Raw genomic sequence first — 12,879 nt, 5'->3', positions numbered from 1 at the left:
CTGCAGACCGGGAACACCCCACAAGAGCTGCAGATTTGGAGATGCTCTGATCCAGTGGTCTAGCCATCACTCGCTCAAATCCTTACACTTGTCCATTTTTCCTGCTTCTAACACATCAACTTTGAGGACAAAATGTTCACTTGCTGCCTAATATATCCCACCCACTAACAGGTGCCATGATGAGGAGATAATCAGTCACTTCACCTGTCAGTGCTCATAATGTTATGCCTGATTGGTGTATACACATACATACATGATATATACATACATTACAAATCATTCTCGAGGATGTTTCATTTCCGTGGCAAGAAAACCGGTTTGCTGTTAATGCTGATAACGTTACTATGTCAACCAGTAGCAGAAATGCCTACTGGCAACTTCGTAGATTTGCAATGATAACATTGTTCATGTGTCAATTTAGCTTGAATGTCCCCTTAAATAGACGACAGGCATGTACCTCCCACACCAGCCAGGCTGCACGTTTCATTAGTAACGTATCCACGGCTGTTATAAGATTCAGAACCTACTTGATTTAACATCACCTTTTAGGAGGTTTTGATCCATGGATGTTATAAATGAACAGCAACATTAGACAAATGAAAAAAATATATGGGGCAAAGCACCTGCTAAAAGTAAACAAAATATGCACGTACACATCTTACAACCAGACCATGAGAGAAACAGCATTGTTTGGTCGAAATACCTTTACTGTCATGTTGCTGACATCCACATTAGTGGGGACTGGTTATAGCTAACATTAAAAGCATTTGTTAGGTGGGGGAAAAACAAGATACAGCTTGTTATATATAGTTTTATTTCCTTAGCAATATTTGGTTACTGAAACAACACTGAAAGCAGGAACGACATGAGGAAGTGTGAACATGACCCTGTTGAAAAATACTATAATATTAAGAGGAAGCAGAAATGTGACGGTTCCAATTTGCAGAAATAATAATAGATGGCAAACTAGAAAATAATAAAGTAAATGATTTAAGCTCTGACAGAGAAGCAGACTTTATGAAGATGACACTGTGACTTATGTCATGCTGATGTTTGGCGTAAGGAACGTACACTGTCACAGAAGAATCTGCAACTGTGCAATAGCTGTGACCTTTCTCCATGTTTAGATCTTCATAAAAACGTTACACGTGTAATGAGGGGGTGCCTCCTGACTCACTCTGTACTGAAAATAGTACAGACTTGAACGTACATGCAATTCAGTTCATCTGGAGGAACAGTTCCTCCAGATGAAGGCTTCAAAACTTTAAATAACTCTTCCGTGGGAACTGTATGTGGACACAGTTCAACTTTTTGACAGTACCTGAAAGCATGGCTGCATTAGCCTCAGTTATGTTTTGTTGTAAAGAGCCTGTGTGAGGGTGTGTGACTATGATCAGCATTACTCAGTTAGATCACTGAACCTTCAACATTTACATCCCTATTTTTTCACATTAAGACAGCATAGGCAGTTACTCAAACTTAAAAATGGACCCATGGTTTATCTAGAATAAACAGATCTGAAATATTCACTGGTTAACAGTGGTTATGGAATGACTTGCATGCGACATCCAAAGCAGCCAAGGCCAAAATTGGGTGATTAATAAAGGCATCTCGCTATAAGGAAAATACATTTAGGCTGAAACTATGACCATAAATAGGCATTATGTATTCCGTACACCTAAACTTTGTATATAAATTTCTAATGCCGACCAGAGAGGAAATTAAAATCAATTCATGCATCATTAAGAATGAGTGGAGAGCGCTGGCAATAGCAGTTCAACATTGAGTTGCATTAAATTTAACATCACTGACTTATAGGCCATTACCAAATCTGCCTTTCTGCTCCCATGCCAATAATAGCATCTTGCAGCAGACATGAACACAAGTATTTTAAACACTATATATTGCACAACACTGCTGATATATTAATAACAACAACAATAATAACAACAACACTATAACTGGCAAGACTCTATTGCAGTCACCAAAAGTGTGGTAAATGTATTTAGATGGGATTTGTTTACGGTTTAGCCACACAAGTTAAATATGTGTCCTGTGTCTATTTTGGGAACAGGGAAGATCCAAGTCGTGTTGTTTAATTATAAGGAGTGAACGCCTAAAAGCCTAGAGCTTTTAACACAGTCTAATGTTTCATGTAGGACTGCACTGTAACCAGCCTGTTCAAGTGCCAAGCCGAAAATTCCAGGAAAACAGGAGTCTGGACATTTCTTAATTTCCACAGCATCACAGAGGCCGAATTTATTTAGATCATGTTTCAAGACCTTGCGGGAAAGGGTGAGGTGATACAGCTATGGCAAATATCTGTAACACAAAACCTAACATGGCTGAAATTCTAAAACCAAAGGTCAAATTTATAAAAGATTTAACGTCATAACTTGACACCTGTTCTGAGAGATCAGCTTACAAATCCTCACTCCACCAGACTGAGTGTTTACGATACAGCTGCTTAATTTTCCTTGCCTTAGTGCATTTCTTTCTTTTGTCTTCTATTTATTTCTGTGTGGCAAAAAAATAAAGGTATGGCCTAGGTCTGTCACTCCCGTTAAAGGAGGCGTGGCTTGTCCATCAGTCAGTCCCATTAAAGAAGGCGTGGCTTCTCTATCATCAGTCGCAATGGAGGAGGTGTGGCCTTTCTAACAGTTAGCTCCAGTGAAGGAGACATGGCTTCTCTACCTGTCCGTCCCAGTGAAGGAGACATGGCTTCTCTACCTGTCCGTCCCAGTGAAGGAGACATGGCTTCTCTACCTGTCCGTCCCAGTGAAGGAGACATGGCTTCTCTACCTGTCCGTCCCAGTGAAGGAGACGTGGCTTCTCTACCTGTCCGTCCCAGTGAAGGAGACGTGGCTTCGCTACCTGTCCGTCCCAGTGAAGGAGACATGGCTTCGCTACCTGTCCGTCCCAGTGAAGGAGACATGGCTTCTCTACCTGTCCGTCCCAGTGAAGGAGACATGGCTTCTCTACCTGTCCGTCCCAGTGAAGGAGACGTAGCTTCTCTACCTGTCCGTCCCAGTGAAGAATAAATGGCTTCTCTACCTGTCCGTCCCAGTGAAGGAGACATGGCTTCTCTACCTGTCCATCCCAGTGAAGGAGACATGGCTTCTCTACCTGTCCGTCCCAGTGAAAGAGGCATGGCTTCTCTACCTGTCCGTCCCAGTGAAAGAGGCATGGTTTCTCTACCTGTCAGTCCCAGTGAAGGCAGTGTAGCCTCTGTGCCAATCTCAGATACAAAGATGTGGCTCATTATCATCAGAACACCTCATTCAGTAACAACCTTTTAAATGTTTTTATAAGCTGTTTGCAAAATAACGAATAACAACCGGTTACATCTTATAGCATGCCAATGCCTCTAACTCATATACCCACAGGGCACTTTAAATCATTGATCTGGTACAAATATGCACAATGGATCATTCCAGAAGGAATCAATACACATCCGTAGTTAAATCTATGAGCACCAATAAAATTTTGTGCTTGTTATCCATTTAATTAAAACAAAATGCACTATAACTTAAAACTGTGCAAATGCAGGATGACTGAGAAAGCATTTTGTGGTAATTAGCTCACTGCCTCTCACACACAGCAAACCCACTTCCTTAGACAGTATCAAAAGAAGCAGAGGTACGTCAGTCTATAACTACAGTTTACTGATTACAGAAGATGGGCTGCAAACACCCTCAGCCTACGCACCAAAGTAAACCAATGAAATTAAGATGACTTCCCACATGTCATGCACCCGACAAAACACAGCTTTAAATCTCCTTCTCCTGGAAGACTGTGCAGCTCAGTCTGTCTGTAAACAGTACAAGCCAAAACCCATCTCAAACATAACACACTGGGGCAGATCAGATGCACTCTATCTATGACCAAGCATAAAATATTTCACAGACAGCTCATGTGCAGGAAATGGACCGGATAAGAAACAGTTCCTTACACAGGAAACACGCAGAAAGTATGTCTTCAAATATCTTCATCAATTAATCATTTAAGACAACTGACGTCTTTTTCCCCTGCTCACATGTACTCCAAACATTCATTGGGTGGGGCAATGCTGCAATGAGCAACGGACAAACCTGCCTCACATTTGCTGGAAGCCTTTTGTTAAACAAATTAAGCATGCATTATGCGTAGTTGGCTGCAGCAGCAAGAAAAAAGGACGAAGGAACTAAATTTACATAGAGGTTGGCACAACACATGTACAGCATGAGGGTCAGAAGAAGCAGAAAGGTATATAAGAATCTTACTAATTTATCTATAAAAATATCTACCTCTAGAGTCTCGTATCTAGCTTTGTCCCTTTAAAGAAGAAGAGATTATAATGCACGTGTGTTAAAGAACTGACCTGGTAAGAGTCGGGCCTCGAGTTTCTTGGTGGACACGGGAAGATATTTCTTCGCGTCGGTCTGTGTGGTCGTGCATTAAAACAACATCAAACAAATCTTAGGAAATGTGAGATTAAAAACAGATCATTTAACAGTCTCAGCCTTACAATTAAAGACACCTGTATGTTTTCTTGTGGGTGCATCAAGGGTACTGCATTTGTACTTTTAGCTTTTTCTACCTGGAAAGGTCTAGGTGCTGTATTTCTGCTTAGCTTTTAAAGCTCCTTAAAGACCAATAATCTACCCAAGGTTTTATTATTATTATTATACACAATATTCACTTTTCCTGGTGAAAGAGTCACGCTAAAGATAAACAAACAAATCATAACATGTATCCTTGAGGCACCACAACCAATGCAGGTCGTTTGTTGATAATTAACATTAAATAATTGTTAATAACAGCTACAAAATGTTATTTGTAACACCTACAAAAGGCTCATTAAACAAAACAGGACACAATAAACCTGCAATAAAAGATTTTTTTTTTTTTTTTTACTCCTTCTCACCTGAAGTGGAGAAAGATAGGAGGTAAAAGTCGGCTTCGGAGTTTTTGGAGAAAACATGTTGATATCCAGAGCAGATCAGCTGATGTATTTTTAGCAAGACAAACGTCGGCGATGGATGATTATGAAGAATTAGATCAGACCATTGCATTTCCCTGCTAAATTCCTCCTTTGGGATAATGATGTAACGGTATTACGCCAAATCCATCCTCCCAGGATAAAGGAGCAGCGTTATTCATTCATTTAAATGACAAAAAAAATGACAAAAGGAAAGCACACAGTGGTGATGTCCCTGTGCAGGACTGTGTTCATTAGCAACCCGCTTCAGCGAAGAGTTATAAATTTAACACAACTGACTCGAAATGTAACCAAAGATCTCGTTACTCATCTAAATGCAATTAAATATCTAGTTTAACCGTGCTGCTAGCTTGAATAGTTTGCTAGCTAGGCTACGTTAGCTCTCGAGCGAGCCAAGTGGCTGTCAAACTTCACACAGCTAAAACTTTTTGCCTTTCAGCGCAGTCCGCTGTTTAGGTAAGTATTTCGCAGCTGGTGGTCATCCTCGTCTTCTTATTCTTCTCCTCTTCCAGAAAAGACCCAGTGGTTCTTCATCTTACTGCCCCTTCCTCCTGTTGCTACTGAATGAATAGTTTATGTTTGTGAGTGCTCGGGTTCAGCGGCCAGTGTCGCAGCCATGTTTACAAAAAAAAAAACCAGAGATGGGAGTGCACGAGCGTGCTGGCTTCGCGCAGGAGAGTCGGGCGCGAAGGCGGGGTTTAAGCAAATGAGCTCCGTGTGGATTGGATGATAGAGTTCGGAGGCGGGAAGTTAGAGCAGGTCAAGGAAATCAGTTCCTAATGCTGGGAATGAATGGACTTCGGGTGTGGACTTCCCGAAAGGAAGATGCTTCCTCTTATGTCTGTGTTAGAATGCAAGAAAACATCGATTTTAATTTTTTAATTAAATGAATGCTGTCTTGTGCGTTACCTTCACGTGGCTGATCGAAAGCATATCCCGTCAGTGTCCTACAAATCCCATAATCCTGTGCGTCACCTTGCCGTAAAAAACTGTGCGGCGGAAACAAAGAGAAAGAGAGAGGAAGTAGTTGATTTTGTCATTTGTAATTGTTTTACTTGATATGATTAAAGATAATTTGTTATTCCCTCTATTTTCCTCAACAGTAATTCCCTCTCTCGTAATGTTGCGATGCCACTGACCGTTATGTGTATATGTTATGTTACGTGTATGCCGGTAACCTGGCCATGTGGTGACTTGTGTTGCTGTAATCTGTTTTCTTACAAGTATGTTCATATGATCTTTATACAACACCTGATGCAAGAGACAGAATTACAGAGCATCAGTGCATCTGCTTTTACCAACGTGTCCATGGTTGAATATGATTAGCACAGGGCTGCGTTTCCTGAGCCCCAAAGTTGTGACAAATCAGAGACCACCCTCTCATACCTGTATTGACCCATGAACAGCAGCTTGGTAGTACGTTAATCAGTTTTCCACAGCCTTGTACAAGCAGATAGTATAGCTAATGAACACCATGTCAACTAGACAGTATTGGAGTGTGTGTTTATGATAGATACAGTTTTTTTCCCCCCTGAATCCAATAAAACACCAGTGCCTATGGGCTAATATACCACGTTCATCATCTGGTGTATTGATGGATCTCTAAACTTAAAAAATAAAAGAATGATATGAAAATGAAAGGTATGTCTGACTACATACCTGTCCGGCAAGTTTTTTTTTCTATCTAAAATGTCTTAATGTGTTGACAATACTTGGTTAACATTTTCTGGTGTCACATGGTCCCTCTAAATGTATCTCTTCTAACTTTACCACCTGGCTGGTACCCCAGCAGGGGTGGGTGTAGGTGTTCATTCTAATAAAAAATGAGCCACACCTGATTCCACCTGTTTAATCAGTTGATCTTGGCTTTCAGTAGACTCAGGTGTGGCTTCTGCTTGGTTGGAATGAAAACCTGCACCCACACCCGGCCCTTTCCCGATAAGAGCATCAGAGGATGTACACAGGGTCTTAAAAGTCCCAAAACCTAGGGGAAAGAAACACTTTTATTTCCACATGTCTTCCAAAATGACATAGTTTACCATGCTTAGTTTATATCTAGTTTACATCTATATTTTTTCTTCCAGATAGCTTTTAAAAATGCCTTTGGCATTCAGTTTGTTATAATTAGACAATAACCTAATGTATTCAACAAGTATGCAAGTACACCAGATGTGTTAAGACAAGTTCGTTATAAGTGGCAGAGATGATCACTGTGTATTTACAAAGTAGATTGTGTTGTGAATAACAAAAAAAATGTTAATTTGTCTAAATGTAAAGAGACACACTGAAGATTTCCTTTTATTTCCTCCTTTCATTTCCTCTCCTTTCTGAGTTCTTGATCTTATGTTGTTAAGGACAGTTTGGACACACTGCATGGCCAAAAAAAGCAAATAAACCTGGATGAGCCATAATGTCTTTTGAATGTTCACATAATTTGTGTGTATATGTTTGGCATATAGCAGAGCAAATTTATTTCATTTATACAACTGAGCAGTTCAGGGATAAGGGCCTTGCTCAGTGGGCTTTTGAACTTACAGTCCCTCAGTGAATGGGCCAGACATCTTAACCAGTGAGCTACCAGTTTGCCTACAAGCTATTCAAGATCCCAGAAGTTGTAAAAGTGGGAACATTTTTCATCATGTTGACAGGTCCTGCCTCACTCACATTAGCAACTATTTTGCCATTATTCATTTGTTAAAGTTCTTTGCGTTGTTTTCCCTTCTATGTTACCATTAGCATTTACCTGAAAACTTTTCTGGTCTTTGATTACAATAAACTAGGCGATTTGTGATGGAAGACTCCAGGTATTAATGATGAATACCTTAATTAAAGCACGAGCGCTCTCTGGTGGAGCACAATGCTCTTGCACAATGTTCTTGCACTGAAAACGTGCCTGGAGTTTACCAACCTCCTTTCTGTAGAATTCTAGCATTTTATTATCAAGCTGTTAAACTGGACCACATCCTGCTGTGCAGCACAATTTAAATGTGTTATTAAAGTTTGTGAAAACTTGATGAGGGAATCCTTGCCCAAGTTTTGACCACTTCCGGGTCATCTCCCACCACAGTGAACTTTTAAGCCAGCGTGTTCAGACACATTATGCAAAGTATTTTTAGTATTTGCTACATACCAAGTCTTGCTATTGCCATTGCCACTGTAATTGCCATTGTTCTATCGTGTTTTGAACTTTTGCTCTGTTATTTATTGCTCTTTGGATTACGTTCTCTGCTTCACTGATTGTCTGTTTTAATTTTTGGTCTGTTTGCTTGTTTATACCAACACTGATTCTTGCCTGCCATTTTAGATTTGTATGTATTTTTTGCTATTAAACTCCACATATGGATTCTACTGCCTCTGTTTCTGAGAGTTCTCACAGAACACTTCACCAGCTATGAATCGAGCAAAGATCATGCAGCTCCAAGCTCTCATAGCACATCAGGGTAAAATGCTAGCAGCCTATTATGAGCAATTGACTGCATGCCACCAACACCCATCTGGTGCAATCTGGTTGCCTGAGGCAAATCTGCGGAAAAGGCGATTTCAGAAAAGTTTGATGGGACTGCAGACTGCTGTCATGGATTTCTTTGACGATGTGAGGTTTTCTAAGCTCACCAACCCAAGGCATACCAGGAGGCATCTACAAAATGTGCCTTTATTATATCCCTTCTCAACAGGAGACCACTGGACTGGGCCTCTGCCATGTAGGACAATGATGCTTTTCCAAGTTGATTCGGGAGGTGTTCTAGTACTTGGTGAAAGGGATGGATGTGTCACTGCAATTACTGCAGCTGTACCAGGGCACTGACTCTGCAGTCTATTTGACTGTGAAATTTTGGACCTTAGCATCGCAGAGCAGGTGGAATGCCATTGATGGAAAAAAGCAGGTGAAAAACTTTGAGCAGTTATTTGAGAAGGTCTAAACCTGGCTCTACAGGCTGAGCTGGCATGTAAAGAGAACAAGTGAGCAAGGTGAGTCCAAGTCACCTCCTCACCTACCAGCAGGACTCCTAAAGCTGCTCCCCACACCACAATGCCTATGGCCTTACATTGCCATCGATTTTGTCACAGACCTCCTAAATTTGGTTCTCTAAAGCCTGCAGGTCATTGGCACTTAAGAGCCTCCCCACAGCCATGGACATGGCCATTCCTCATGGACACGGTCTTCTGCATCTACAGTCTCCCAAAGGATATCATATCAGACGGGATTTGGATTTGTATGTCATGATTTTGCTATCATACTCCACATATAGGTTCTACTCCTTATGTTTCTGAGAGTTCCTCACAGGTATGCCAGATATATGTGAAAGTGTGGTGCAAAGAGTACTGAGGTCCTATTGTGCAGTCCTTTATATTAACATATGGTGTGCAAGTAGGGCCAAATAGTGCTGATAATTGTGCAATACCAGCAAGTAGGGTGCAGGATAGTACTGATTGTGTAGTGTTAGTATTAGCAGATACGTCAATATGTTATGTATAGAGTCGTTTTGCAGTAAGTCTGTATTATACTTTGTTGAGATTCTGATAGCCTGCAGGTAGAAAATTGTCTTCACCCTGTTGGTTCTGGATTTAATACACCGGTACCACCATTTGTTGAACAGGCTGTGTGCTGCATAACTGGGGTCAATTGTGATTTTCAGAGCCTTCCTCAGATATCATATGTGGTAGATGTCCTGGAAGTCCCAATGGTGAGTTTAGATGCTCTCATGACTCTCTTGAAGACCTCACTGAATACATCAGTAGACGTTGGTGAGGAGTTTGGGGGGGAACTACTGATATGGTGTGCAGGGAGCAGGACAAGTCATGAGAGAGGTGCACACCAAGGAACTTGATGCTCCTGTATCTTTCTACAGTGGCCCCGCTGATGTGTAAGGGTGCATGGCTATCCTCCTGCACTCTCCTAAAGTCCACGATCATCTCTTTGGTCTTGCTGATGTTGAGGCAGAGGTTGCCTCCTCTCCGTTAGTGATGGGACCCTAGATGGATGTATAATAAGAAAACCTAAAGATACTGTTGGAACTGTGCTTGGCAACACAGTCGTGAGTAAACAGGAAGTATAGGAAGGGGTTGGGGATACAACCCTGTGCGGCACCTGTGCTCAGAGTCAAAATGGTGGAGTAACTGTTACCAAATCTCACCACTTGGGGTCTGTTCGTCAGACAGTCCATAGTCTTGTCCAGGTGTTTTCCTTGTCCAGGTGTATAAGAACCTTGTGTAGTGCTACAGTGATGGCATCATCTGGAAAGTATTCACAACGCTTTACTTTTTCCACATTTTGTTATGTTACAGCCTTATTCCAAAATGGATTAAATTAATTATTTTCCTCAAAATTCTACAAACAATAGCTCATAATGACAACATGAAGTTTTTTGCAATTTTATTAAAAATAAAAAATGAAAAAAAAAAAATCACATATACAGAAGTATTCGCAGCCTTTGCCATGACACTCAAAATTAAGCTCAGGTGCATCCTGTTTCCACTGATCATCCTTGAGATGATTCTACAACTTAATTGGAGTCCACCTGTGGTAAATTCATTTTTTGTCCGTGATTTGGAAAGGCACACATGTCTATATAAAGTCCCACAGTTAAACAGAGCATGTCAGAGCACAAACCAAGCCATGAAGTCCAAGGAATTGTCTGTAGACCTCCGAGACAGGATTGTGTCGAGGCACAGATCTGGGGAAGGGTACAGAAAAATATCTGCAGCATTGAAGGTCCCAATGAGTACAGTGGCCTCCATCATCTGTAAATGGAAGTTTGGAACCACTAGGAATCTTCCTAGAGCAGGCCACCCAGCCAAACTGAACAATTGGGGGAGAAGGGCCTTAGTCAGGGAGATGACCAAGAACCCGATGGTCACTCTGAAAGAGCTCCAGCGTTTTTCTGTGGAGAGAGGAGAACCTTCTAGAAGCACTCCACCAATCGCCAGATGGAAGCCACTCCTCAGGATCAAGGGAAAGATGAATGCAGCAATGTACAGAGACATCCTTGATGAAAACCTTCTCCAGCGCGTTCTGGACCTCAGACTGGGATGATGGTAAATCTTCCAACAGGAGAATGACCCTAAACACAGAGCCAAGATAACAAAGGAGTGGCTACGGGACAACTCTGTGAATGTCCTTGAGTGGCCCAGTCAGAGCCCAGACTTGAATCCAAATGAATATTTCTGGAGAGACCTGAAAATGGCTGTGCACAGACGCTCACCATCCAACCTGATGGAGCTTGAGAGGTCCTGCAAAGTAGAATCGGAGAAACTGCCCAAAATTAGGTGTGCCAAGCTTGTAGCATCAAACTCAAAAAGAGGCTGTAATTGGTGCCAAAAGTGCTTCAACAAAGTATTGAGCAAAGGCTGTGAATACTTATGTACATGTGATTTTTAAACAAACTTCTTGGTATTGTTTGTAGAATTTTGAGGAAAATAATTAATTTAATCCATTTTGGAAAAAGGCTGTAATACAACAAAATGTGGAAAAAGTGAAGCGCTGTAAATACTTTCCGGATGCACTGCAGATTTCGAAAGCAATATGCTGAATGAAGGTGAGCCACTGTTGTGTGAAAGAAAACCCAGAATTTAATTAAATGGAAGTGAATAATTTTATGTCAGAAATGGCGTCCTCTGGTGGACCACAATGGGCATGTGTTGAAACAGCACTGTCATATAAATGTATTGTATATATTGCCATGAAAAGTGTGTGTGTATATGTGTGTACACTACCGCTCAAAAGTTTGGGATCACTCAAAAATTTAATTGTTTTCCAAGGAAACACACACAAAATTAGTCTGAATAGAAAATATAGCAAAAGAACAGGACATGCCGACATGTAAAGAGTTAGAAATTCCATTCTAGCTGTAAATCTTTCAAGATAATCTGATGAGATTTCACCCCATGCTTCCTGGAGCATCTCCCACAAGATGGTTTGGCTGAAATCAATATATATATTATTTATATATATGTACACACATTTTTGAAGACTTCATTTCCTGTAATTCAGGCTTTAGCAAATTAAAGTTACAAAGTTGTAACATACAGAATAAACAAGTTGTAATAGATCATTGTCATCAACAAACATTATCTATTAGAAGAAAGCAAGGCGACTACCATGTGGTGTGATGTGAATGTCTGCTTAAAATTCCAGCACCAACATTATCAATATATCATCTTCCTAACCTGCAAAAAAATTCCATGACTACTACTGAGTAAGAAAACCAGAAGGGTGAAACAATGCAAAACCATTATCACGGTTTTTGCACTGAGCAAAATAAAGATTTATTTATTTATTAATTTTTATCAATTAATTTTGAAAAACAAAACATTGAAACAGAAATGAGTAATGGTGGAAATGATTCTGCTTTTGTCTTTATGAAAACATATAGAATTAACACTCAAGGTCATGTACAGAATCCTGCCTCGTGCATTAAGGGCCTTCGAAAAATTGAAAGATGTTTTAAACAAGTGACAAATACAGTGCAAGTGTCACTGCTTGTGGGGTTTCTTGTTATTAGACACATAAACCCTGCTTGAGAGAAGGAAGTGAAGTGTTCAAGTGCCTAAAGTGAAACATTCTAACACTACATGTTTGTCTGAACACACATTATATATATATATATATATATATATAAATAATAGCACATTTGCTATTATTTGCATTCTGCTGCAGAGTCTAGCGGTCAGAGACGGTGCAATGGGCTGTGTCACTGGGCAGTGACACAGCTACTGGGGATGAGAGATGAGCTTTCCCCAGCCTCTATAGAAAGTATAGGAAAAAGTCATGTTACTATTAACAAGCAATTCTACTGCAACAGCTTTGTGGGCTTGTTTCTCAATCCAGCTGCATTAAAGGGATCAAACATTACTGTAATATTAGCAAGTTATTTTTTTTTCAATTCACATAGCAAGAC

The 12,879-nt window shown here is 40.6% G+C and overlaps 2 protein-coding genes across 3 annotated transcripts in view; one reads left to right on the top strand and one right to left on the bottom strand.

Moving 5' to 3' along the window:
• mtmr10 (myotubularin related protein 10) overlaps positions 1–5,684 on the bottom strand; it is a 30,781-nt gene extending 25,097 nt beyond the window's left edge. The window contains exons 1-2 of one of the 2 annotated variants that reach the window (XM_058382347.1): positions 4,907–5,684; positions 4,361–4,421 (exon numbers count right to left, since the gene is read on the bottom strand). In XM_058382347.1, the coding sequence (XP_058238330.1) occupies positions 4,361–4,421; positions 4,907–4,963 (118 nt within the window). In that variant the 5' untranslated portion in view covers positions 4,964–5,684. The remainder of the gene's footprint in view (positions 1–4,360; positions 4,422–4,906) is intronic. The other variant, XM_058382348.1, reaches the window with a different exon arrangement.
• Positions 2,353–3,201, top strand: LOC131347894 (PML-RARA-regulated adapter molecule 1-like). Its single transcript, XM_058382352.1, has 2 exons — positions 2,353–2,519; positions 2,609–3,201. Exon 2 carries the CDS (start codon positions 2,682–2,684, stop codon positions 3,039–3,041), a length of 360 nt encoding a protein of 119 aa, XP_058238335.1. The 5' UTR covers positions 2,353–2,519; positions 2,609–2,681; the 3' UTR covers positions 3,042–3,201.
• Positions 5,685–12,879: the final 7,195 nt, after the last annotated feature.

The sequence above is a fragment of the Hemibagrus wyckioides genome, linkage group LG27, assembly GCF_019097595.1.
Source record: "Hemibagrus wyckioides isolate EC202008001 linkage group LG27, SWU_Hwy_1.0, whole genome shotgun sequence".
Classification (NCBI taxonomy): Eukaryota; Metazoa; Chordata; class Actinopteri; order Siluriformes; family Bagridae; genus Hemibagrus; species Hemibagrus wyckioides.
This window is presented reverse-complemented; position numbering and strand designations above follow the sequence as displayed.